The sequence below is a fragment of the Eschscholzia californica genome, unplaced genomic scaffold, assembly GCF_041429995.1.
Source record: "Eschscholzia californica isolate CP2 unplaced genomic scaffold, dmEscCali1.0.p SCAF_2, whole genome shotgun sequence".
In the NCBI taxonomy this organism is placed as follows: domain Eukaryota; kingdom Viridiplantae; phylum Streptophyta; class Magnoliopsida; order Ranunculales; family Papaveraceae; genus Eschscholzia; species Eschscholzia californica.
This window is the reverse complement of record NW_028238309.1, coordinates 56,932,701-56,959,921: the sequence shown is the minus strand read 5'-3', so window position 1 is coordinate 56,959,921 and position 27,221 is coordinate 56,932,701. Positions and strand designations below refer to the sequence as shown.

The window sequence follows — 27,221 nt, the reverse complement described above, 5'->3', positions numbered from 1 at the left end:
TTCATTTGATTGACACTAGGAAAAATGAATCAAGGACATATTTCTTACAATAGGAGAAGATGAATTCAGGTTAAGGAACAAACCTTGATTGTTTAAGGACACAATCATTAATCTTATTCTTGGGAGAACATTTTGGGAGACTGGAACGATTACATGCATAAGGCTCCACTGTAAAGAACTGCAAAAACAACACTAAGCAACTCTTTTTAATTAGAAAATTTCACCGATTTTTTCACTGAAGTACCGGTTTTTTCTTTATCCGGTCCATCCGGGTGGCTGATTTTAGGTGACCAGACGAGTACAATTTAGACTGACAAAAACTTCACCCTAGCTGCCTCTAGAGTTCGATCGGATCTGAATATGTAGAGGGGAAGTCATCTGGGACGCCCATTAAATTTGTAAGTACTACTTAGGTGGATGTGTCTTGAGATGAACCACAAGTTTGGACATCAAATGTCTTGTGTTGTTCTTTTTCCAAGTTAGATTTGAAATCTTGGCTCGAAGTCACTCAAGTAAGGTTTCAGAATATTTGTGTTTTGTCTGATATGTGATGTCAGATTCGTCGGAATGGCTAATTTAGTATATTTTGGATCCATTTGAGTATCAAACGGGTCATTCAGACAAGTCAGAGCATCTCCAATCCCAGCCTGTCTTAGGCCGAAAAAACCACTTTTTCACCTAAAATTATTGGCCTCAGCTCAACCTCTAAATTCAGCTCCAGCTCCAGCCTCTCTTGAGGCCGAAAATTTGAATTAGAAATTTCCCAAATTACTAATAAAATTCAATTAAAAAAATATCGATTACAACTAATAACTGATTAAAAATTTAAAACTACTTAAATACGACTAAACAACACTAGAAAAATTAATTAAAAATAACTAGAAGGGGTTTCTTGGGTCTCGTGGTAGACCGTTGAACCAAGCGTCTCGCGCTGCTAAAAGCATTCGTTGAGATTTACAACTTCTAAGTGTAGTCGATATAAAACTTTGATATTCCGAGCTTATCTCACTGAAACGAGATTTACAACTTCTAAGTGTGCGTTGAAACTTTGCACTCGCTATTCATCCGATATTTTTTGCCAAAAACTTTATATTTTTTACTATTTCCGACAACCGCATCAAATGTGATTCTCAAATAACAATTAGCAAGTAAAATATCTTCATCCGGCTTATACGGTTCCCGTTTAGTTATCTTTGTCGAAGTCGTCCCTCCTTGCACGCAAGAATCCTCACATACTTCATAATCATCAACTCCTAATTGAGCCGACGGGTAAGTAGAATTAGGGGACAACATTTCCATATAACTTTGGTTATCGAATTCATTGATGTCTAATGGATCCATGGGTGAACAAATAAAAAGATCAAGAAAAAATTGAAAGAAAGAGAGATATTGAAAGAGAAGCTTGAATTCTTATTACTTCAATCAATACCAAATGGTTTACAAGAAATCTCTTTATATAGAGTTTTAAGGAAACAATTAACAGAAATATGAAACTAATACCTAGAGAGAAAAAGTTAGTTTTAGGATAACTAACAATTAACTAACACTTCTACTAATCCCTTCTGTTAATAAGAAACACACGAGTGAATGACACGAGTGTAGGAGTGCCCATGGAAACTGCTTAATTCTTCTTTCATCCTTTCATAACCGATCCTCTTCTTCTAAGTCTCTCTGTCTATTTGTCTTCGATTCTAGTCCCTGGTTCATCACCATCAACTCTCTTACAGCCCCCCTCAAACATATGTTCCAAGGATGGAAGGAACATAAGTTTGCTTCTGAGAAACTCAAAAGAGGAGAGAAGAAGACCCTTTGTCAATATGTCAGCAAGATTTAAATCTGAAGATACAAACTTGACCTCCAAATGATTCAAATTGACCAAGTCTCGAACAAAATGAACATCAATCTCTACATGCTTAGTTCTAGCATGAAACACAGGATTAGAAGCCAAATACTTAGCCCCCATGTTGTCACAGTAGAGAATCATTGGAAAAGAGATAGGAATGGTAAGATCATGCAGCAAGTAAGAGACCCACAGAAGTTCAGATGTGGCTAAGGACAAAGCCCTGTATTCAGCCTCAGTTGAAGACCTAGAGACAGTATTCTGCTTCTTAGAAGACCAAGAAATCAAAGAAGAGCCTAAGAAGATACAAAACCCACTTGTAGACCTCCTAGAATCTGGACAACTCCCCCAATCTGAATCAGAGTAACCAGACAAAGATGAAAGATCCCCTGAGGCAATGGTGATGCCTGCTCCAATGCTGCCCTTTAAGTATCTAAGAACTTTCTTGAGTAAAACCAAATGAGTAGAGGTAGGGCTGTGCATAAACTGTGAGAGATAGTTAATGGCATAAGTAACATCTGGTCTGGTGAGAGTTACATACTGTAATCCACCAACAATACTCCTATATGTCAATGGATCCTCAAGTAAATCACCATCTAGCTTAGAGACTCTCTTGCCATGAGTCACAGGAACTCCACTAGGCTTACAATTGACCAAGTCCACCTTCTGGAGCAGTTCAAGTATATACTTGGTCTGTGTAAGCTGAAGAGAAGTGGAAGAAGAACACCTATGGACCTCAATTCCTAAAAAATAATGAAGAATACCCAACTCCTTCATTGCAAATGCAGTACCCAAATCATGAACTAAGGTCTGAACCAAAATTGTACTTGAACCAGTCAAAATGATGTCATCAACATACAGAAGAAACACCAAAAGATCACCATTCTTGCTATAAACAAACATTGAAGAGTCTGAAGAGCTCTTTGTAAAACCCCATTGAACTAAATAGGTAGCTATTTTGGTAAACCAGGCCCTAGGTGCCTGCTTAAGGCCATATAGAGATTTGTGTAGGTGACACACAAAATCAGGATGAATAGGATCAACAAACCCCTGTGGCTGCTTCATGTATACATTCTCAAACAAGTCCCCATGGAGGAAGGCATTTGAAACATCCAATTGGAGAATAGACCAAGACCTTGTGACTGCTAGAGTCAACACAATTCTCACTGTTTGTATCTTAACCACAGGGCTAAAAGTCTCTTGATAGTCAATTCCCTCTTGTTGGTTGTAGCCTTGTGCTACTAACCTAGCTTTATATCTTTCAAGTGATCCATCTGACCTATATTTGACCTTAAAGACCCACTTACTACCCAGCACATTCATAGAGGGAAGCCTAGGTACCAAAGACCAAGTTTTGTTTTGGGTAAGAGCCTGAAATTCAGCAGACATAGCGTTACACCACTCCTCACTTTTACTGGCCTCCTTGTAAGAAATTGGTTCAGGGATAGATTGGGTATGAGCAGCCATAAAAGAAGAGTGAAAAGTATGTGGAGAGGTCAATAAGGCCACATAATCAGGTATGTGCTTAGGTTTAGCAATACCACTCTTAGACCTAGTCTGCATAGAATGCGTATTAGAAAGAGATGTGGCTGAGGGTTGAGCAGATAAGGGATTTGTCTCAGGGAGTTCAACAGTAGGGGTTGGAGTATCTTGATCATGAATAGGGTAATTGGTGTGGTGATCACTTAAAGAAGTGTCACAACTAGCTGGTAAAGAAGGGAGGACAATAACTTCATAAGGAGCTGAGGATTCACTAGATGAGGGAGTAGGAGACTGAGTCATTTCACTAAAAGGAAAAGAGTACTCATCAAAAATAACATGTCTAGAGACATACTCTTTATTTGAAGTGAGATCCAAGCATTTGAATCCCTTATGTGTAGGACTATATCCTATAAACACACACTTTGTTGATCTTGGACTCAGTTTGTCAATCTTAATGTCTCCAAGATAGGGATAGCAAGTGGAACCAAAGACTTTAATCATATTATAATCAGGGACCCTATTGAATAAAACCTCATAAGGAGTTTTGTAAGAAAGTACCTTACTTGGAGTCCTATTGATGAGGAAAGTTGCAGTTGGCATATGCATGAAAGAGAAGCTTGAATTCTTATTACTTCAATCAATACCAAATGGTTTACAAGAAATCTCTTTATATAGAGTTTTAAGGAAACACTTAACAGAAATATGAAACTAATACCTAGAGAGAGAAAGTTAGTTTTAGGATAACTAACAATTAACTAACACTTCTACTAATCCCTTCTGTTAATAAGAAACACACGAGTGAATGACACGAGTGTAGGAGTGCCCATGGAAACTGCTTAATTCTTCTTTCATCCTTTCATAACCGATCCTCTTCTTCTAAGTCTCTCTGTCTATTTGTCTTCGATTCTAGTCCCTGGTTCATCACCATCAACTCTCTTACAGATATAAATGAAATGGAGAGGATGGAAGTTGCAAGAATGAGAGAAAGAAAGTGAGATGAAGAGTGTGAGAGATGAATAATGGGTCCAACCCCTATTTATAGGGGTTGGACCCATTTCTAGCCGTTGGATTTGCTCCAACTGCTAGGGGCATTCCCTAAGTGACCGGCCCCAACGGTCACTTGGGGCCTCCTTCAGTCGCCCCTAATGTTAGGGGCGACTGAGGGAGGAGCTCCAGCCTCCGCTCCGCCCGGCTGGGGCTGGAGATGCTCTCACTCAAGTTATGAGAAACAAACAAACACCATAATTTATGGTAATAATGAAACCCAACCTCCTCAGTTCTTATCTAACCGAGGGTCTCCAAAACATCTTCTTTTTCTTTCTCTCTATTTCATAAATCTAGTTAATATGAGCAGTAGGTTATTGGAATTTGGAAGTAGAAAATAAATTACCTTACTCCTCAATGCAGCTGCAGCTGTTTGACGTTCAACTGGATTACTTGCCAAAAGAGTTCCAACTAGTGGCAGCTGTTTGATGTTAATTAGTAGAACATTTGGTTAAAAGGCTTGAACAAAGCTCAATGACGAAAAATTCATTTAAGAGAAATTATACTACTTATAAGGAGGAAAAAGGCAAGGAAAAAAGAATCACATCTCGAATTCCTAGCTCGAAAGATGTCAAAGCTAGTAAGTTTTCTAGTAAACAACCACTGCTCCAGAGGTCTATCCTCATATCATAAGGCGCCCTCCCTGGGAGAAACTCGGGAGCTCGATACCATGAAGTTTCGACACTGATGGTCTTAAATTGATTGAGGGTAGAGTCTGAAAATGAAGTTGATCCAAACCCGCAAATCTTAAGTATTCCTCCTTAACCTATAAGAAGATTTGACTCATTGATGTTCCAGTGGATTACTCCACGACTGTGACAATGATCGAGCCTTGATAATAGTTGTCTCATATAACATTTTACCTGAAACCCATGCTGTGAGGTCCTTCATAAACCTAGATAAAGAGAATACATGCTTACATACATAAGCTCTCAAGTCTGAACTTCTAAGATGACTAAGGTGGTGTTCATTTTCTCTCATTGTTTAAATCTGACTCGTCTGATTTTTCTGACTTTGAATAGTCTGACTCAAAATCAACCAGAGTCAGTTATCCGGACCAAGACCCACACTCTTAAATATGACTCGGGTCAACCCAGACATCGAGTCAGATTTCACATCTGATTAGAGAAAAAACAAACACTACCAAATCAGACAAACCAAAGAGTTTCGAGAGAGAACCTTTCTCGAGCTTCTTAAAAGAATGGGATCGACGAGGGCACCAGTCCTTGGTTGCATCAGGAATAGCAGAAGAAAGCCAAGAAGGCCATTCACCATATTGTTTGTCAACATAGTTTGGAGGAGGATTGGATACTTCTCCATCGATGATGGTGTTGTTCAAAGGTGATGATGAAGCAGAGAGACCAAAACAATTCATTCTACCAATAACACCCATTCTTTGGAATTGGGCGGTAGAGATTATAGCACGAGGAGATTCAGTTTCAGATACATAGATTGACTCGGAGTCGTCATCCGAATATCTGAATATAATATTGGTCATGTTTCTTCCTTTGGGTAGTCTTCAATTAATCAGTTTCAGGCTTAATTCTAGGAAACAAAGAAAAAAAAAAGAGGAAGAAGAAGAGAAGTTGAGTGACTTGTCACTTTCAGATGAAACGCGTTTCACAAAATTTCAAACAAGGCGTCTACATTAATTAATTCCAATGTCTCAAATATAGACTTCCACAAGGGAGGTTATTTATATCGACAGATCTACTATTATTCAAAAAAGAAATACCAAATGGTAAAGGACAACTAGAGGAACTCCTAAAGAGAATGTACTAAATTACAAACCCAAATAATATAGGTTCGTTCGTGATAACAAAATGTACAAGATATTAAAGAGGCAATATTGATGACAAATGATGAAGACAGAACGTTGTTCAACATGTGAAGAAGTACGATAGAAGGCAAAAAGAAGAAAATCGACCATTGCAAACAAAAAAGAAATGCTAAAGATGCAATTTGAAGTTTATACGGTTTTCGAACAACAAAATTTAAGAATTTTTGTTCTTACTATGGTTTAAAAAAAAAATAGAAATCAAAATAATTAATACTCAATACTCAAAACATAAACCCACTTTGACAAACTTAGAATTAAGTACAATAATATCTCTATGAGTGAATATAAGGAACTCTGGGTAAACATTAAAATGTTGAAAAGTGCCTTCTCTTAGAGAAATACATCAAATTTGTCTAACATGAAAGGAAATAAAAAGATAAAACAGTGTGAATCTTCTAAACTAATATCAACTTCATAAAACACTAATAGTTCGTTTGGTCGTAGGATTCTCAAGTAGGATTCTTACTAAAAATGAGATTTGGTAGGTATCAAGATTTTTTGGTCTATTTCGTTACAAAAAATTGTAGGACTCTTAACTCCTAAGGATTCCTAAATCGTATATTCTTATTGGATCAAAATCCACCCTATCTCCTAAGATTTGTTAGGACTTTGAATTGTTAAGCCAAAATTTGAAACTATTAAAATCAACAAAAATAATATTTCCTCAAAAACATTTTATTTTTCTCTAAGATTTGTTTTTTTGAAATTGATTTTTTTCAAAAAACATTTTTTCATGGAAACCGTTCGAAAATAACTTTTTTCAGATCCTTTTGTCTTCGAATTTTTTTTCCAAACTGTAATTTTTCACGAAAACCTTTTTTCTGAAATATTTTTTCCAGAGATAACTTTTTCCAGCCGTTTTTCCCCCAGCAACCGTTTTTCGGAACCTATTTTTTCCAAAAGCAATTTTTTCATAAATCGTTTTTTCAGTCATAAATTGTTTTTTTTTCAGGATATATTTTTCTATTTTACTTTAAATTGTTTTCGTGAAAAAAAAAATCGTAAAAAGAAAGATTTTCAGGAAAAAACGGTCATGTGACCCCCTTCAGTCGACTCAATTACTTGAGTTGACTGAAGGTGCAACTTGAGGCTGAGCCTCAGCTCATCCCCAAGAGGATGGCATTAGATGCATGGCGGAGACCCAAAATTTGAAAAGATCGAAATGAATGTTGGGCATGAGAAGCTATGGAAATTTGTTTTGAAGGGGATGTTGAATTCCGGACTAAACCAAATTCCTATTTCAGTAAGCTTGGGCTTGCTATGTCCATTTAATAGTTGCGAGGGTTTAAGTTGGTCAGTTTCAGAGTTTCAAGTCTGAAAATAAATCAACATATATTCTAAACAGCGGTGATAAGACTTTCTCTCACTAGATCATGCCCTTCCAAGTACCCCCGCCAGGATTCAGCCGGGATACTTGCCGGGCATAGTATCATTTTTGTATTCTAAAATCTGGTGGGCTTTGTTCTTAAGAAAAATGACAGTATCTTTTTTGTCTAGAGAGATCAAAAAAAAAATAAGGAGAATAGTGAGGAAGAAACTTGAACAAGATATAGATCTAATATGTTTCTTGTGTTTAAAGTAAGAACTCAACTAACATCTAATATCTAGTTTACTATTGTGAGAGAACATTATATTATTTGTCTATAAGATTGTGTAGATAAAAAAAAAAAATTGATCTACACAATCTAATTGTGCTTTTCCCTAGCTTTAAAATTAAAGAGGCAGTTGTATCTAAGTATCATATCATATCCTTGGGATTAGTTACAAAGATACTATTTGTTGCTAATGACTAATATTCTAATTAAAACCACATAATTCTAATTTTATACATTATCATCTTGAGTTTATGGTAATCTGGACTCAAAATTCAGATTCAAAATTGGTAGAGATTTGAAGGATTCTGAGCAGCATGCTTTCATTCAATGAAAGAATCCAAATGATCTTCCCAAAGGGAACTATATATATATATATATATATATATATATATATATATATATATATAGCAATCTCACAGTACTCCCAATTCACCACCAGTGTCTTGAGTTCCATTAGAGATTGTACAGATCCAATATGGCAGCTCAAGTACATACTCATGATATCCATGTATTGTTCTTCCTATACCTTTTCATCATATCTCAATTATTAGTATTAAGCAACTCATCATCTGTCAATGGTGGTCCAAATGGGTTTAGTTTGGAGATAGTGCACAGAGACTCTATTGAATCACCTCTCTATCCTGGTAATCTAACCATAGAAGAAAGAGTCGAGAGACTTGTCTAACAATCAAAAGCCCGAGCCAGTTACCTCACCTTAAGAAAGTTGATATCGGCTAACATAACCAGCGGAGCGATTCATCCCGACGGTCCACGCATGTCAATTTTTCACTATGGATCATATTATATTGCAAAAGTTGGATTTGGTACTTTTAATAATGAACGAACATCCTATAAAGCTTACGGCTTGATTGTTGATACCGGGAGTGATCTCACATGGACTCAATGTGAAGGTTGCAGGCATTGTTTTCATCAAAACGAACCTCTTTTCCCTTATCGAAGGTCGAGTTCTTATGAACCTCTTCCTTGTGACCGGCATCATCTTTGCGATCTTGGTCTTTGTGATGGTCCAGCGTGTGCCTACTCTTACTCGTATGGTGATGGTTCAAAGACAAGTGGCATTCTTGCCCATGAAACACTTACTGTAAATTCTGAGATTGATGGCAGGACGGCACAGGTTGGGTCTTTTGTTTTTGGGTGTGGACTAGAGCAGCAGAACTTTGACGAAGAGAATGAGGTTTCAGGAATTTTAGGGTTATCAGCAGGAGATAAGTCTTTTGTAAAACAAGTTGGAAGAAACCGATTTTCTTATTGCTTCCCACCATATAACCATGGTACTACAGCGAGCACATTATTACGTTTCGGTGACGACGCAACTATTGGAAGTAATACTGGAGAGAGAATATATACAACTCCTATAAAAATTGGTCGTCGAGTCCCTCTTTATTACTTGAACTTAATAGATGTTAGTGTGGCTGAGACAAGACTTAGGTTCCCTCGTAATAGTTTTACGTTAAGAGATAACGGAAGTGGTGGTTGTCTTCTGGATACAGGATATTAGGGGATACCGCCCCAAGTCCACTCGGCCAACCGAGTGGGCTATCTTGTGTACATAATGGAAACTTCCATAATATATATTCTTAGTATCTTTAGTCATAGAAACAATATATTTAGAATAGGAAACCCTATATTCATTGTAAACCCTATATATACTACTTGTGTAAACTTCATTAATCATCAATACAAAGAGAATACAATTGTTAACTGTAACTAACCAACTCTTTGTACTTGATCTCTTTCATCTCTATCTCTCCTCCACGATTTCTCTATCTCTCTCACTCTCGGCTTCCAACCGAGTCAAGCTCTCTCCCTCACTCGATCACTCTATCTCTCGGCCTCAACCGAGACGAGCTCTCTCTCTCTCTCGATCTCTCTATCTCTCGGCCTCAACCGAGATCATCATTGTCAGAGGTTGATACCTCTTCACATGGTATAAGAGCTAGTTATATTTTTTTTTTAATCATGTCTACCAACGATTCTGAAACCGTTGTTAATTCTCAACCAATTCCTGGTGGTCCATTCGATGTTCACCATTCGGATTCTCCTACTACTGTCCTTATCACACCATTTCTTACGGGTGATAACTATTCTTCATGGTCTCGAGGGATGATCAAGGCTCTTCGGGCAAAGGACAAGTTAGGTTTTGTTGATGGAACTATCACCAAACCTACCGATCCTATTGATTTACATGTTTGGAGTCGTTGCAACGACTTAGTTTCAAGTTGGCTCGTCAACTCCGTTGACCCTTCTCTTCGTTCATCAATTCTTTATGATGACAATGCTTATGATGTTTGGAAAGATCTCCATGACCGGTTTTATCAAACCAATGCTCCGAAGGTTTTTCAACTCAAACGGGCTATTTCCTCACTCAAGCAAAGTGGTTCCGATGTCTCCACTTATTTCACCAATCTAAAATCTCTCCAAGATGAATTGAATTCTCTCATGACTACTGAACCATGTATTTGCGGACATGCAAGATCTCTTCTTGATCGTACAAATCAAGATAGAGCTATGGAATTCCTTCAAGGTCTTGACGACCGGTTTTCGGCTATTCGAAGCCAAATCTTATTAATGGACCCTTTTCCATCCATCCTTCGTATTCATTCCCTTGTTAAGCAAGAAGAAATTCAGCAAAGTTTATTGAACACCATTAACAACAATGAAGCTGCTACTCTTGCCGTCGGCTCCCATGACAATGGACGTTCCTCTTTTGATCGATCGGATAAACAACGCCCAAAACGTCCTCGCCCGTTTTGTGATCATTGCAAAATCCATGGACATACTATATCAACATGTTATCAACTCCATGGTTATCCACCTCAATCCGGTGATCGTCCTCGTACCCGAAACCGAACGGGTCCTCTAGCCGCCGCCGTTCAAGACCAATCCGGCGACTCGACTCCAAACGTCTCCTCTCTCACCGCCGATCAATTCAAATCACTCATTGCTCTCTTGGATCAACAAAAGCAATCGGCTAATCCATTCGACTCTCCTCGAATTAATCTCACGGGTACGTTTTCTTCTTCCTTTTCTCCTCCTTGGGTTATAGACTCCGGTGCCGCAAAACACATATGTTCGACACTTACTCGTTTTTCTACGTATTCAAGCGCTCCTCCTAACCTTTTTGTTAGACTACCGGATGGTTCTCGAGTCCGTGTTCTCCATATAGGATCAATTTTTTTCTCTAATGATTTATATTTACAAGATGTATTACATATCCCATCTTTTCAAGTCAATCTTATCTCAATTTCTCAACTATCTAAATCTCTCCAATGCACCATCTTATTTGACTCCGACTTATGTTTATTTCAGGACAAAAGGACGAGGAAAACGATTGGGCATGGTAGTCTTCACGACGATCTCTATTTTCTTCGCACGGAGCGTCCAGTTTTTTCAATTACTAGTTTGGATAGTAGTCCTAGTAGTATTTCGTCTAATTTATGGCATTGGCGTCTTGGCCACCCATCTATGTCTCGTCTTCAATATTTTATTTCTCGCATTCCATGTATGAATTCTATTAATATTAATAATAAAGTGCCGTGCGATGTTTGTCCCCGTTCTAAACAAACCCGTTTACCGTTTCCATCTCATAATTCAACCTCCGCTAATTCTTTTGATTTAATTCATGCCGATGTTTGGGGACCTTTTCCGGTTCCCTCCACTAACGGTTGTCGATATTTTCTTACCCTCGTAGACGATTTCTCTCGTTGTACGTGGATTTTTCTCATGTGTTCAAAATCCGACACATTCAAATTAATATCAAATTTTTTCAATTACGTCTCCACTCAATTTAACACTAAAATCAAAGTTTTCCGTTCAGATAACGGTACTGAATTTATGAATAATCACTTACAATCTTGGTTCCTTTCCGAAGGAGTTATTCACCAAAGAAGTTGTACCCATACACCTCAACAAAATGGGGTGGTGGAAAGAAAACACCGCCACATTCTTGAAGTGGCTCGTTCAATCCGTTTACAGGCTCATCTCCCTCTCTCTTTTTGGGGAGAGTGTGTCTTAACTGCAGTCTATTTAATCAATAAACTGCCTACTCCAATTCTTCGTGGCCTTTCCCCACATGAAGTCTTAATGGGTTCTCCACCCGATCTTTCACACTTACGTGTGTTTGGGTGTCTCTGTTATGCCCGTATCCCGTTAGTCAAAACGAAAATGGATCCCCGTGCTTCCGCCGGTATATTTCTCGGTTACCCTAATGGTCAAAAGGGATACCGTATATATGACCTTCATTCTCGTCGAATTTATACATCTCGGGATGTTGTATTTCATGAAACAAGATTTCCGATGTCTCGGCCATTAACCTCCCTCTCACCGTCCACCGATTCACTTCGCCACTTCATCTCCATTCCGGACGATGGTTCGTTCACATTTCCGGCTATCCCGCCTTCGGTCCCATCGGTGACTACCGATTCCAATTCCCCGATCGGCCAACCGACAGAGGTGACTTCATCACCTCCGTCGTCAAACCCTACGGTGGTGCCTTTAGCACCACCCGATTCATCTCCCTCGGCTCAAACCGAGACTTCATCGGCTACACCGGGAGTCTCGATTCAACGCGAGACTCCATCGGCTACACCGGACGCACCATTAGAGGTCGCCGAATCATCTCCCATCGTCGTAGAACGACCTACCCGTCAACATCGTCCGCCAAGACATTTAAAGGACTATGTTTGTTCCACTCCATCCGTCAACATCAAGTATCCAATCGAGAACTATTTTTCTATCAATTCTTTCTCAACGTCTCATCAAATTTTTCTCTCTTCCGTCTTATCCACGGTTGAACCTACTTCTTTCACTCAAGCCATGAAATCTCCTCATTGGCGAGAAGCTATGTCCAAAGAAATCTCTGCTTTGGAAGCTAACAATACATGGTCCATCGTCCCCCTTCCTCCAGGAAAACGCCCAATTGGTTGCAAATGGGTATATAAAGTAAAATTCAAGTCTGATGGCTCTATCGAGCGCTTTAAGGCTCGCCTTGTCGCCAAAGGCTACACTCAAGTTGAAGGCTTAGACTATACCGATACATTTGCCCCGGTAGCTAAGCTAGCAACTGTTCGGGTCTTTCTTTCCATTGCAGCCATCAAAGGGTGGTCACTCCACCAACTTGATGTCAATAATGCCTTCCTTCAGGGTGACTTGAATGAAGAGGTCTATATGAAACTTCCTCCCGGATTCTCCACTCAGGGGGAGTCCAAAGTCTGTCGTCTACAAAAATCGCTCTATGGCCTTAAACAGGCATCTAGACAATGGTTTTCCAAATTTTCCTCAGTCCTCTTAGATAGAGGCTTTTCTCAATCCAAAAGTGATTACTCCCTATTCACATATTCTTCGAAATCCACGCAAATATTCGTTCTCGTCTACGTCGACGACATCATCATTACAGGAAATAACGAAGTCGCCATTTCCAAACTCAAGTCCTTCCTTGACCATACATTCTCTCTCAAGGATTTGGGACGATTACAATACTTCCTCGGTATCGAAGTTTCCCGTTCTTCCAAAGGCATATTTCTTGGTCAACGCAAATATGCCCTTGACATTATCAAAGATTCCGGACTCACCGCTTCTCGTCCCTCGGATTTTCCTATGGAACAAAAATTGCGTCTAAGTCCCACTGATGGAGTTCCTTTAAAGGACCCTTCAGTCTACCGTCGACTAATCGGTCGACTCATCTATCTCACCGTTACACGGCCCGATATCTCCTATGCGGTAAATAATTTGAGTCAATTTATGCAGACTCCAAGTCAAGTCCACTTAGATGCTGCTCATCGTGTGGTCCGTTATCTCAAAGGTTCCCTCAATAATGGAATTTTTTTATCCGCTGACAGCTCTCTTCACATCACAGGCTACTGTGATTCTGATTGGGCTGGTTGCCCAACTACTCGCCGCTCTACCACCGGCTACTTTACCATGCTTGGTTCAAGTCCATTATCATGGAAATCCAAGAAGCAACATACGGTTGCTAAATCTTCTGCGGAAGCAGAATATCGTGCTCTCGCCTTTCTCACTTGTGAGCTCCAATGGCTCAAATATCTCTTACTCGATTTTGGCATCGACCATTCTAGCCCGATGACAGTTTACTGTGATAATCGGGCGGCCCTCCATATTGCAGACAATCCGGTCTTCCATGAACGCACCAAGCACATCGAAATCGACTGCCACATTGTTCGCGAGAAGATCAAAGATAATATAATTGCCACACGCTTCACATCTTCAGACAATCAGCTTGCCGACATATTCACAAAACCTTTAGGAGCTGACTCATTCAAGACTATTATTGGCAAGTTGGGCATTACTTCGATTACTGCTCCAACTTGAGGGGGAGTATTAGGGGATACCGCCCCAAGTCCACTCGGCCAACCGAGTGGGCTATCTTGTGTACATAATGGAAACTTCCATAATATATATTCTTAGTATCTTTAGTCATAGAAACAATATATTTAGAATAGGAAACCCTATATTCATTGTAAACCCTATATATACTACTTGTGTAAACTTCATTAATCATCAATACAAAGAGAATACAATTGTTAACTGTAACTAACCAACTCTTTGTACTTGATCTCTTTCATCTCTATCTCTCCTCCACGATTTCTCTATCTCTCTCACTCTCGGCTTCCAACCGAGTCAAGCTCTCTCCCTCACTCGATCACTCTATCTCTCGGCCTCAACCGAGACGAGCTCTCTCTCTCTCTCGATCTCTCTATCTCTCGGCCTCAACCGAGATCATCATTGTCAGAGGTTGATACCTCTTCACACAGGAGCTCCACTTACTCATTTCGCAAGACCACAATATGAGCGTATTAAACGATTTGTAATCGACTATTATCATAACATAGGGTTGGAACCATTGACGGGTTGGAACCACGTCCATGGTTATGATCTTTGTTACCGTAAACCTTGGAGAGATTTCAACAACTTTCTGGTGATAACTTATCATTTTGAAGGAGGAGCTGATTTTGATGCAGAATTGGGATTTGTTGACGCTGGTTCGAATTTCTGTCTAGGCATCGTTCCATCAGATAGAGCGGGAGCAGGAGTAATTATAGGAGCACATCAAACAGCTAATCATAGGCTTTTGTATGATCTTAATAGAATGCAACTCTCCTTTGTTAAAGAGAGATGCTAGCACCTGTCATCATTAATGAATATTTGGAATCTTTTACCGAGTTGACAGAGGGGTTAATGAATATTTGAAATTTTGGAATGAAATGTCGGTTTCAGTGGAAATTTTGGTCAGTCCAAAAGCGAAAACATTTCATGGAAACGTTTCGGTCTGTGTGGAAATTTTACAAAGGACTAATCTATAATAAACTGTTAATTAGAAGGTTAATATACAGTAAACAATTAGATTTTGGGCTAAATAAATGTGTAATGAAAATAACATCCACAAAATAGTCATCTGTTAGTTTAGGGGTTAAAATGGAAGAACACAATAAAATCAGGTGGCTAACTTGAATAAAATTAACTTCTGAACAGTTATAATAAGCGTCAAATATTGAAGACCTAAAAGCAAACTAAACATCAAACTCAATGTACCTGCTTAGTAACAACAGAGAATCTCTCCCTAATTAACCCTAATTTCTCAGATTTAAACTTCGTCAAGTTTAGAGAAACCGACGCCTCCTCTCTAGATTTTCTTTCAAATTAGGGAATAAATCTCTTGAATAAAATTCACTCCAAATCAGTCAAGAATGGTGAAGAAATCCATTGAAGAAATGTAACATAAAAATCTCTTAAATAACCCGACACGGAGGTATGAGTCTGTGATCAACTTAGGAAAGAAATCTCTTGAATAATCCACCATTATTTCGAATCTATCGAAATTTCGAATAGATTTTGACAGAAATTTGACAAGAAATTTATGTAAGCTAGATTTCGAATCTATCGAAATTTTGAATAGATTTTTTTGGATCCAACCCATTATATTTTGTTTCAATTCCTTCTTCCTTCTTATTTATACTTCAAAAATCTTCTTCGTCACTCTCATTTTGTTTCACATTTTATCTCTTTCAATCTCTAAAACCTCAAAGTTTTTTGTTCTTTTTCTCTCTAAAAGTTTTATGTTTTTATTTATTATTCCTCTCTCTTTATAAATCTTTCAAAATCGATTATATTACTGCCCTCTCTCTTTTTTGGAAGATTATCTACTAAAACAGAAAACTATTTTTAAAGAGAAAGAAATCTGTTGTGATAAATCTGAAAATAAAAAAAGAAAATAAAATAAAATTTAGAGAGAGAGAAAATAAGAAAAATCTAGAGAGATATTCGAAAAGTGTCTAGTACATAACCCAATGGCTAGTACACAAAACGATTCCCGGTACACAAGAAAATTCCCAGTTCGAAAAGTGTCTAGTACACAAGAAAATTCCCTGTAGATATTACAATTCTCGGTAAACAAGAAAATTCCCAGTTCGAAAAGTGTCCAGTACACAAGAAAATTCCCAGTAAATAAAACAATTCTCGGTAAACAAGAAAATTCTCAGTACAAAAGTGTCCAGTACAAAAGAAAATTGATAGTAAATAGAATAATTTCCGGTACACAAGAAAATTTCCGGTACAAAAGTGTCTAGTACACAAGAAAATTCCCAGTAAATAAAACTATTCGGGGTACATAATGAAATTCCCAGTACAAAAGTGTCTAGTACACAAGAAAATTCCTAGTAAATAAAACAATTTCGGTACACAAGAAAATTCCCAGTACAAAAGTGTCCAGCACATAACCAAATGGATAGTACATAAAACAATTCCCGGTACACAAGAAAATTACCAGTACATAAAAAAATTCGAAATTGGTTACAAATGGGAGAGAAAATAGGAAGGCCGCGGCTTTGGGGAATAAAGAAAAATCTCCGGGCAATAAATTCTCCGAGGAATCCATGTTTCTTTGTGAAATCTCTAGGGAATATTTTTTTATGGGGAACACAATTTTTTTAATAACTTACACCTCTTTCTTCTTTCCTTCTTCTTTCTTCTTCTCGGAAAAAAAACATAATCATCTCATCTTTTTTTCTTCTCTATCACTTCTTATACTTATCTTCCCCAAATCTCAAATACATACTAACCTTATTTCTCTAAAATCAACAACAAAGTTAGAGGGGTAAAGAGGAAAAAAACATTCTAAACCCTACAAATCATCAAAAAAAATATTTTGGAGTTCTTAATACATCTTCCATGGGATGTCCAAAGAAAGTTTCTTCCTCCATTAGTCCTCCTCAAGATAAACACATTATAAACCCTAAAAATTAATTAATTTTGAAACCCTAAAACATATTCACTTCTAAACATTAGGTTGTTCTCCTATGTTTTTAGGGTTTAGTGATTAGAAGAAAACAAAGCTTTGAAAAATAAGATGAAGAAAAGAAGAAACTTGGAAAGAGTTAGGGTTTAGAACCCTAGAAAGATTTTGCTTAAATTAATAAAAGTTCTTTCTAATTTCGTTTATAGGATCTTCTTAAAATTTAGTTTTGTTTAACTCTAAAATTGGGAGCCCTATAACAACAAATAGATATAAAAAAAAGTCAATCTCAGTTGACCAATTTTGTAGAGAATTTTTATTCTCCAAAGATTTTTTTTTATTTCCAAATGGGATATGTGATAGAGAAAATGTAAAGCAGGTCCAAATGTCAGAAAAAATCAATTATATTATTGCCCTCTCTATCTTTTTTGAGAGATTATCTACTAAAATAGAAAAATATTTTAAAAGAGAAAGAAATCTATTGAGATTGGAGAGAGAAATCTGAAAAAAAAAAAAAAAAAAAAAATCTGGAAAGTCAGAGAAAATTTTCGAAATTGGTTCAAAGTTGGAAAGAAAATAAAAAAAGAATAAATAAATAAATCTGGAAAGATTTGGAAACAAAATAAATAAATAAAAGAAATTGGTATAAGTTGACCAGTACACAGAACAATCCCCAGTACACAAGAAAATTTCAAGTACAAAAATGTCAAGTATTTAACTAAATTCCCAGTACACAGAACAATTCCCAGTACACAAGAAAATTTCCCAGTACAAAAATGTCTAATACATAACCAAATTTTCAGTACACAGAACAATTCTCGGTACACAAGAAAATTTTCTGTACAAAAACGTCTAGTACATAACCAAATTCCTAATAAACAGAACAATTTACGGTAAAGAAGAAAACTTCCAGTAAACAAGAAAATTCCCTGTACAAAAAATGTCTAGTACATAACCAAATTCCGAGTACACAGAACAATTCCGGATCGTACCGTGTTGCCTTATAAGCGGATCGTGCCATGTCGTTTCCGGGCCGACACAACTCGTTGGCCACCACTACTTTGACATACACAGGTTATACCCATATGTGTGTAAGAGAGGGAGAGTTAATGTAAAACTTGCATTTTTATTTTCCAGTTTGCTAATCAAGCAATGTTCATGAGCTGTATTATTGGCATCTCTCCTTAGCAAATGAGAGTTTCATAATATTAAGATCATATAAAAGCCTATGATTAGCAGTCTGATGTGTTCCTATAATTACTGATCCTCTAATAATACCTCCTATTGGAAGAATACCTAGACAGAAATTTGTATCAACACTCATAAATCCAAATTCTGCATCAAAATCAGCATCTCGAAAATGAAAAGTTATCTTGGGGAAATTAGAAAGACCTCTTGTCGGTTTTGTGTAACAAAGATCAAAACCACTGTTCAAAGGGTGTGTCAATGGCTCCAACCCTAAGTTCCTAAAATACTTAACAACAGAGAGTTTAATAACCTCATACTCTCTCTTTGGAAAATGGGTTATTGTAGTTCCTGAATCTAAAATACAACCACCACTTCGATCACTTTTCACCTCAAAAGTATTCGGAGGGAACCCAAGTCTTTTTCCATCTATACTGACATCCAGTAATTCCAAATAATAAACAGACTCCCGAGTTAAAGTAGTAATAGGAGTTGTATATATTCTCTCCCTATTATTACTTACAATATTTGCGTCGTCACCAAAACGTAAGAATGTGCTCGTCGTAGCACCGTCAGTATACGGTGGTAAGCAATACGAAAATCGATTTTTTCCTCTATCACCTAATTGCCTTACAAATGACTTTAGTGATCCTGATATACCTAAAATTCCTGCTATCACATCAGGTTTACCTTTCTGTCTTCCATCGCCTATTGGTGACCAATTCTGTTGGTTTAGTCCACACCCAAAAACAAAAGGCCTAATTTCTTCCACTCCACCTCTCTCAGAAAACACAGTAAGTGTTTCACTAGCAAGATAACCAGATGTGGTTGAATCATCGATGTATCCAGTACTGTAAGAACAAATTGGACCGTAACATTTTCCTCGGTCACAAAGAGGGTGGATATCACACTGAAGACCCATATAAGAACTTGACTTTCGATAAGGGAAAAGAGGTTTGTCTTGATGAAAACAATGAGCACAACCTTGACATTGGAGCCATGTGAGAGCACTCCCAGTATCAACAATCAAACTGTAGGACTTATATTGTGGCCTTCCATAAAAAGTACCAATCCCAATTTCAGCAATATAATAAGACCCTTCCCAAGAAACGGGTAGACGGGCCTCAGGATGAATTGTTCCACGGGTTATGTTACCTGCTATCGATTTCCTTAGTGTAAGGCCTTCGATTGTTGGACGAGTCTCTGAACTCTTTCTTCTATGGTTAGATTACCTGGGTAGAGAGGTGACTCAATGGAGTCTCTATGAACTATCTCAATACTCAACCCATTTGGACCTCCATTTACAAATGATGAGTTGCTTAATGCTAATAGAGATATGATCAGAAGGTATAGAAAGAGTACGTTGATATGATCAGTATCTCTTCCAGCCATTTTCAACTGAAATGGTATGTTGGTAAGTTAGTAATGTGGGGTTTCTAGCTAGGAGGTACTTGGTATATATAAGGTGTACTTGGTATATATAAGGTTCTTGGGAGCTTTGGTTTATGAATAAAAGTGTTACTACACATATCTAACAGAGTTTTATTTAGCTTCAAAATCTTGGAGATTTGAAGGTATAGATAGATACACCATCAAATAAACTCAAAGGATTCTGATCAACATGTTTTAATTATAAAGTTTCTGTAGATCTACACAATCTCATAAACAAATCATAAGAAGTTCTCCCACAATAATAAACTAGATATTAGGAGTTAGATCTTACCTTAAAGCATAAATACAAGAAACATACTAGATCTTGGTGCGGGGCAATTTATATATTTTAGATTCAGACAATTCGGGTATTTTACTTCCAGTAGTATTTCTCCTAAAGCTCTATCTAGTGTCTGGCATATGCGCCTTGGTCATTTTTCTTCTCCGATTTTAGAACTTTTAAATATAGATAATGTAATTCACTTCAACCAATGATTTTTCTTCTTGTACTCCTTGTCATATGAGTAAGAGTCACAAAATTATGTTTACTTTAATTCATATTGACGTATGGGGGTCTTTGCCTATTTTTATTCTTCATATTTTCGGTACTATGTTTTGTTGATAAATGATTGTAGTTGTTTTACTTGGTTATACCCATCGCATCTAAATCTGAATTTGTTTTTTAATAACTCTAAGGCTTTAGTCGAAAATCAGTCTCTACCACCATTAAGTGTCTTCAACATGATGGTGGCACTAAATTCTTAAGTTTAGCGTTTTTATCTGTTTTTCCAAGTTCGGGCATTCAATAACGTTTATCTTGTCCTTATACTCTCTCTCAGAGTGCTCGTGCTCAAAGAAAGCACAAACATATCACTGAAACGGGCTTAAGTCTCCTATTTCTTAGTAAGGTTTCCAAATTTTTTGGGTTAAAGGTCTGCAGTTCTCTAATCAACCGCATGCCTACGTTGATTCTTCAAAATTCTTCTCGATATTTTGTTTTCTTTGGTAAGCTTCTCGATATTTTGTTGTCCCAATTATCTGCCCTCAGGCTCCACCACATCGTGGCCACTGCACCGGTGTCACCTAAGACTGACTCACCTCTTTTTTCTCCTTTGGCTTTTGGTCACCTCTCTTCGTCACTAGTTACTCTAGTTTCTGTACTTTGTATTCCTCTACCACTTAATGTATCATCGTTGGGTTTCGGGATTGGTTCTTCTTCTGGTTAGTGAGTGCTTCTTCGTAGAATTCAGCTGCTAGCTAGTTTTCCTGATTGTAGAGATATCGGCCTTTAGAGCAACTCCGACCCCAGCCTGTCTTAGGCCGAAAAACCCACTTTTTCAGCCAAAATTTTCTGCCTCAGCTCAGTCTAAAAAATTCAACTCCAACCTCAGCCTCTCTTGAGGCCGAAAATTTGTGCATGTGGGAAACACATGTGTGGTTTATTGTGGGTGTATGGAAAACGTGTGTGATCTTATGTATGAGCAAAACATGTATTTGAACTATTTTCGAAATAAATTTTTTTCCAAAGTCGGAGACCGATACGTTAGTGGGATGTATTTTAATTATTAATTTATAGAGTTTCAAAAAATATTTAAACTAATTAAAATTTGTAAAAAAGTTCGAAAAAAATAAATAAATAAATAAATAAAAGGAGAAGATCTAGCCGTTGGATTTGATCAAACGGCTAGGATCACCCCCAACATGACCGTTGGGGAACTTCAGTCGACCGTGACTGGAGTGCCTGGGTGAGGCCAAAAATTTGAATTTTTAGCCTCAGCCTGGCACACACTGGAGTTGCTCTTAGCTGAGGTTATGAACGGGCAGCTATTGTGCCATCATCTATTACAGTTTACAAGTATCTACTCACTATTTTTTTTCCATTGCCTAATCCTGTTACTTTTGGTTATCTTGGCTCCTATTTTTATGCAGCTCTGTCTGCTATCATGGGACCTAGGAGTTTATTATCAGCCTCTCAGAAGCTCCAGTCGCAGAAGACTATGGATGAAGAAATGATGGCTCTATAAAAGCAGGTAACTTGGGATTTAGTACCTCATTCTTCTTCTGTGAACGTTGTAGGCTCCAAATGGGTCTACCGTACTAAATCAAAACAAGATGGTTCTATTGATCCCTCCAAGGCGAGCCTTGTTGCTCAAGCCTTTGCTCAGAAACCTGGGGTCGACTTGGACTAAATGTTCGGTCATGTGATTAAACCCGCCACTATACGTATCATTTTATCGGGATATTTTTCAGTTAGATGTGAAGAATGCTTTCCTTCAAAAGGAACTTCATGAGGAGGTTTTTATGGCTCCGCTTCCATGTTATGTTGATTTTGAGCGACCCACTCATATTTGTCATCTTAAGAAGACACTACAGTCTAAAAAGACTAAAATATATCTTGTCCTATTAGGAGTACACCATGGGGTATGCCATGGAGTCCCCCTATCAGCGTTGTACAAAAATATTCCCGTGCATGGTACGAATGCTTCAACCATTTTCTGTTTAAATTGGGATTTAAAGCTGAGTCAATCGGATACCAGCGGTCAAAGAGGAAACACAAAAGATTTAGACAGAAGAGAAAAATAGAGGGTTGTTCGGAAAGGCAAGAAACAACTAATTAGTGTATTTTGACCTCCAAGATGCATCATGCTATATAGGGTCCATGTCAACCTGGATGCTTTTTCCATATTTTAATTTGTACATGTAGCATTTCTCCAATCCCAATTAAGAGGATCACTGAGATTGTCATGAGAGATTTTTAAAAGATATAATCATAATTACTCCAACATTTATAAAAAAATCTCATTTTATTGTCAAATCCAACTAATGTGATAAAAAGAATGAATTTATGGACACTAATTATGAGGAAAATCTCACTAACCATAAAAAGTTTATTGTACATATGTAGTAACAAGATGATTATTCAGCATGATCCAATTATCTACCCAAAATCTTATATATATCAACCTGACAGTTCTCCAAATTCACCAGTATTCCTTCCAGTAGAGACCATATTAATCGATATGGCTCGAATAAATAATCATGATATTCATGTATTCTTTCTATACCTTCTGGGTGTATCTCTATTAGCATTAAGTAACTCACCATTTGTAAATGGAGGTCCAAATGGGTTTAGTATGAAGATAGTTCACAGAGACTCCATAGAGTCACCTATCTACCCTGGTAACCTTACCACAGAAGAGAGAGTTCAAAGACTTGTCCAACAATCGAAAGCCAGAGCCAACCATCTCACGTTAAAGAAGTTGATGGCCGGTAACATAACCAGCGGAACAATTAATCCTTTGATAGCTCGTCTACCTGTTTCTTTCGAAGGATCCTATTATATTGCAGAATTTGGAATAGGTACTGTTGCTGAATTACCACATTATAAGTCTTATAGTTTGATTGTTGATACTGGGAGTGATCTAACATGGATTCAATGTGAAGGTTGTGTTAATTGTTTTCATCAAGACCAACCTCTTTTCCCTTATAAAAGATCGCTTTCTTTCCATGCTCTTCCTTGTAAACATGATCTTTGCGAACAAGGAAAGTGTAATGGCGGAGTATGTTCCTACAGTGAAAGTTACGCTGATGGTTCAAGTACATCTGGTATTCTTGCTACTGAAAGACTTACTTTATCTTCTGATATTTATGGGACTGAGGAATTCAATTCTTTTGTTTTTGGGTGTGGACTAGACCAACAAAATATGTCACCAATAGGTGATAGACGACGCAGAGGGCAACCTGATGTGGTATCAGGAATTTTAAGTTTATCAGGATCACCAAAGTCATTTTTAAGACAATTAGGTAATATGGGAAAAAATCGATTTTCCTATTGCTTACAACCGTATACTGGCGGTGATACCACCAGCACATTTTTACGTTTTGGTGACGATGCAAATATAGGAAGTACTTCTGGAGAGAGAATTTATACAACTCCTATTTCTTTTAGTCATGGCTCAATCTATAACTTGAATTTGCTGGATGTGAGTGTTGGTGGGAAAAAAATTGGGTTCCCCCCTGGTACATTTAAGTCGAAAAATGATGGAAGTGGACCAAGTGGTGGTTGTGTTATAGATTCAGGAACTTCATTCACCCATTTTCGAAGACAAGAGTATGAGCTTATTAAACTTCATGTTGTTCACTACTTTTTGGGGTTGAAGTTGAAGCCATTGGAACACCCTGTGGGAAATCTAGATCTTTGTTATCAAAAACCATCGGCTGATTTTTATAAATATCCGACGATAACATATCATTTTCAAGATGCTGATTTTGATACAAAATTTGGATTCCTAAGTTTTCGTATGTTTTTTTGTCTTGCCATCGTTCCATCAGATGATATTCGTTCAGGAGTAATTATAGGAGCACATCAGACTGCTAATCATAGGCTTTTGTATGATCTTAATACTATGAAACTCTCATTTGTTAGGGAGGAATGTCACCACTGGTCTTGAACATTGGTTGATTAGCAAAATAGAAATAAAATGCACTTTTTATATTAACAATCTCTCTCTCTCTCTCTCTGTACCTATTTATAAGAACATTGAGTGCATAGAGAAGCTTATAAGAAATCCCTTGTGGGGGTAATCGAATATACACAATGTCAAATCCGAAAAAAGTCTGCAAACTTAAAGACATGGTGCAGCCGTGCAGGGCACTAATGGGAAAATTGTTGTAAAGGAATTAGACAGTCTATGGAGAGGAGTGATAGTTACAAAATACATAAACAAGATATTCGAATCGAACCAGTAAAACCCAAAGGATACATGTTCATTAACTCTTTCTTTGAGCATTTACAGGCGCCAACCGATATGCTTTGACATTCCAAGGTACTAGTACCACACCAATATATATTCCAAGGTCTAGACACTCGCCCCACGTGTCATTCATATCGACAAAAGTTTTGCCGAAATGATGTGGTAAGTCTATTTTCAAAGTCTGACGGAATCCTGACTGTTAAAACATAATTCGCTCATAAAGAGAACGGTCCAGCTTCAGTGGAAGTTTGAAAAGAATCTTACCACGTCATTCCGATAAAATTGTCAAATTTTTTTGTGAACCTAGCATCTCCCCTTGGTTTTTATGTCATTTTGGATCGAAAACAAGAAAAGGGTCTAAGAATTTTGATGATGAAAGGGACATGTATAAAATGTGTATCAAGCTTTTGAAGATATATTTACCAAATAAAGTGATCAATAAGTTTACTATTAAAGACTTCCAAAATTTATTATCATAATCAACTTTTAAAAACATATGTATCACAAGATCTTTGTTTTTTATTTAATCGATTCTCTAATTAATTTTCTAACTATAGGAACCAAATTGATCTGAATTATCTCCTCTTAATTGGTTCATCAATGTAAAATGCATATCAAATAGTTTTAGATGGTATTTGTTCCTTTCTCATTGTCTGAAACTAACTTGTCTGACTCAACGGAATTGTCTCAATCAAATTGCCTTAAAAACAATCGAAATCAGCCATTTAGACTCGTCAGACATCACTAGGTAGTCAAAAACAAAAAAGCAGTACTCTTACTGAGTGAATTCAAAGCTCGAGTAAGATTTCGTTTCTGACTTATAAAAAAAACACTGCCTTAGTAATATATTTTCATTAGTGGTGTATCATCTTCGAACAAGTAACTTTTCCTTATGATATGACAATCACAGATAGCAGTATACACCCACACACCGATCGTACACTTACTAGTAAATATAAACAAGCTTCTTCAATAAGGAAGCTCCATTTATTCCACATACATATATTATCGGTTTTCTACTTTTTTTGTTGTTGAAATCTGTTTTCCACTTGGTACTTTAATCTTTGCTTTCACAGTATCTGCCCCTTGTATAACTTCGCAGCGTCATTGCTGTCAATAGTTGGAGTATAAGTCCTTGCTTCTTTCATTACCTGAGGTGGTACCAAATACCCACCAAATCTCCGAGCGGCCTCGCTGCTATCAATAGTTGATGGGAGGATTTCTTTTGGTGCCGCAGAATGAGTTATTGTAAATCGTCCTTGCGTTCGTCCAGGTCGAGTTGGGGCTGTTGGAGATTTCCTTGTCTCCTTCTCGTTATCATCAACACCAGTGATGCCTGTCTCCTTGATCGGATTAAACTTATGTTTTGTATCGGTTAACTTCTCATTTCTTCCATGGTTTCCTTCTGACTCATGTCGACGGATTTCATTTGATGCATATCCGCTATGTCCAGCATGAACGTTAGTACCAACACCGTTCCTCCAATTGTCAGGGCTTCCACCATGTCCATTAGAATTAGGCCTCTGTTTCCAGTTCATGGTGCTCATAGGGCCCGTCTTCTGAGGCGGACTTACTGACATATTCCATTTGTTATCTACACCCTCGTAAACTTTCACGTCTCCCCTACTTACAGGAGAACTCCGACAGTTATCCTCGACCTCATTGGGTTCCAAATGACCTCCCTTTGGAGAATAGTCGTTTGTCCAACTGTAGGTGCTCCCATTAGTTATAGATCCATTAGAATTGGGTCTGTGCTTCCAGTTTGTGGTGCTCATAGGGCGCGCACCCGTTTGGTGAGGTGGGCTTACAGACACATTCCATTTGTCATGAGCCCCCCCATCAGTTTTCATGGGTACCCTACTTATAGGAGAGCTCCCTCCATTATGGTCAACCTCATAAGGTTCCAATTGCCCTCTCTTCTCAGGATAGCCAACCTTCCTACTTTCGGTACTGAAACCCGACCCATTAGGATGTTTGGAGCTGGGTTTCTCCTTCCAGTTTGTGGGGCTTGTATGACCCATATTGTGAGATGAGCGCGGAGACATATCCCCTCGGTTACCAGCCGCCCCGTAAACTCTCATGGCTCCTGTACTCATGGGAGAGCTTTTTCCATCTCCAAACTCATAAAGCTTCAACTCTCCTCCCTCTGGAAACCTACCTCCATGTATGGTCAATGCAGGTACTCGTACTTGTTCGACTATCATTTCAGTTGTGAGAACACATCCCTCAATCGGATTGCAAGCAATGACTGACCTTCGAAAAACTTGATCCCCATCCCGATATTCCTCAGAAAAACCCGAGTTGCTCCATCCATCGCCATCCAAAGGTGTTTCATATCCATTGTAGTTTCTCTTCCATGCTTCATATTTAGTAGCAGCCATTAGTAAGCTTAGGAGTCTTGTTCTTGTTGATAAGAAACTCACACTTGCTTCACATTCTTACCATCAACTCACCTTGCCATTTTATACCAGTGGCTTCATTGTTCATAGCTAGTAAACAGGTAGCAAGAAATAGTGGAGAAGGATCATATTCTGTTTAAAGAATCTAATCGCAGCACTGAAGAGATGCTGTTTAAGATTAGATTCTTCTAAACGGAGCAAAACTAATCTTCTCATCTTCGATATTTGATGTTCTTCGTTTAAACCTTCTTTTGCAAGGTATCTGATCCTTTCGAGATTGAAAGAATTTATGTTAGCTTTCACGAATAGAATAAAGAAAAAGTGACAAGAATTTCTTCTATTTTCACAACCTGAAATGATGTAAGATTTTGTTATGCTTCCAC

The 27,221-nt window shown here is 37.8% G+C and overlaps 4 protein-coding genes and 1 pseudogene across 4 annotated transcripts; 3 read left to right on the top strand and 2 right to left on the bottom strand.

The window, feature by feature from the left end:
- Window positions 1-70: 70 nt before the first annotated feature.
- Window positions 71-5,864, bottom strand: LOC147559383 (putative serine/threonine-protein kinase At1g54610; annotated as a pseudogene).
- A 2,712-nt stretch (window positions 5,865-8,576) lies between these two features.
- On the top strand, window positions 8,577-9,320 carry LOC147559382 (aspartic proteinase nepenthesin-2-like). Its single transcript, XM_086659172.1, has one exon. The coding sequence runs from the start codon at window positions 8,577-8,579 to the stop codon at window positions 9,318-9,320; it is 744 nt and encodes a 247-aa protein (XP_086515298.1).
- Window positions 9,321-9,781: 461 nt separating this feature from the next.
- Window positions 9,782-11,166, top strand: LOC147559381 (uncharacterized). Its single transcript, XM_086659170.1, has 2 exons — window positions 9,782-10,829; window positions 11,132-11,166. Exons 1-2 carry the CDS (start codon window positions 9,782-9,784, stop codon window positions 11,164-11,166), a joined length of 1,083 nt encoding a protein of 360 aa, XP_086515296.1.
- A 7,071-nt stretch (window positions 11,167-18,237) lies between these two features.
- On the bottom strand, window positions 18,238-19,646 carry LOC147559380 (aspartic proteinase nepenthesin-2-like). The gene is made up of 2 exons (XM_086659169.1): window positions 19,487-19,646; window positions 18,238-19,409 (listed from the first exon to the last, which is right to left on the bottom strand). Exons 1-2 carry the CDS (start codon window positions 19,644-19,646, stop codon window positions 18,238-18,240), a joined length of 1,332 nt encoding a protein of 443 aa, XP_086515295.1.
- Window positions 19,647-22,597: 2,951 nt separating this feature from the next.
- On the top strand, window positions 22,598-24,136 carry LOC147559379 (aspartic proteinase CDR1-like). Its single transcript, XM_086659168.1, has one exon. The coding sequence runs from the start codon at window positions 22,598-22,600 to the stop codon at window positions 24,134-24,136; it is 1,539 nt and encodes a 512-aa protein (XP_086515294.1).
- Window positions 24,137-27,221: the final 3,085 nt, after the last annotated feature.

Coding starts and splice junctions, on each gene's coding strand:
- LOC147559382 (XM_086659172.1), top strand. CDS start 8,577: ATGTCAATTTTTCACTATGGATCATATTATATTGCAAAAGTTGGATTT.
- LOC147559381 (XM_086659170.1), top strand. CDS start 9,782: ATGTCTACCAACGATTCTGAAACCGTTGTTAATTCTCAACCAATTCCT. Junction 10,830..11,131: donor TCCTCGAATTAATCTCACGG/GTACGTTTTCTT, acceptor TGTTTATTTCAG/GACAAAAGGACGAGGAAAAC.
- LOC147559380 (XM_086659169.1), bottom strand. CDS start 19,646: ATGGCTGGAAGAGATACTGATCATATCAACGTACTCTTTCTATACCTT. Junction 19,410..19,486: donor TGAGTCACCTCTCTACCCAG/GTAATCTAACCA, acceptor AATCGATAGCAG/GTAACATAACCCGTGGAACA.
- LOC147559379 (XM_086659168.1), top strand. CDS start 22,598: ATGATTATTCAGCATGATCCAATTATCTACCCAAAATCTTATATATAT.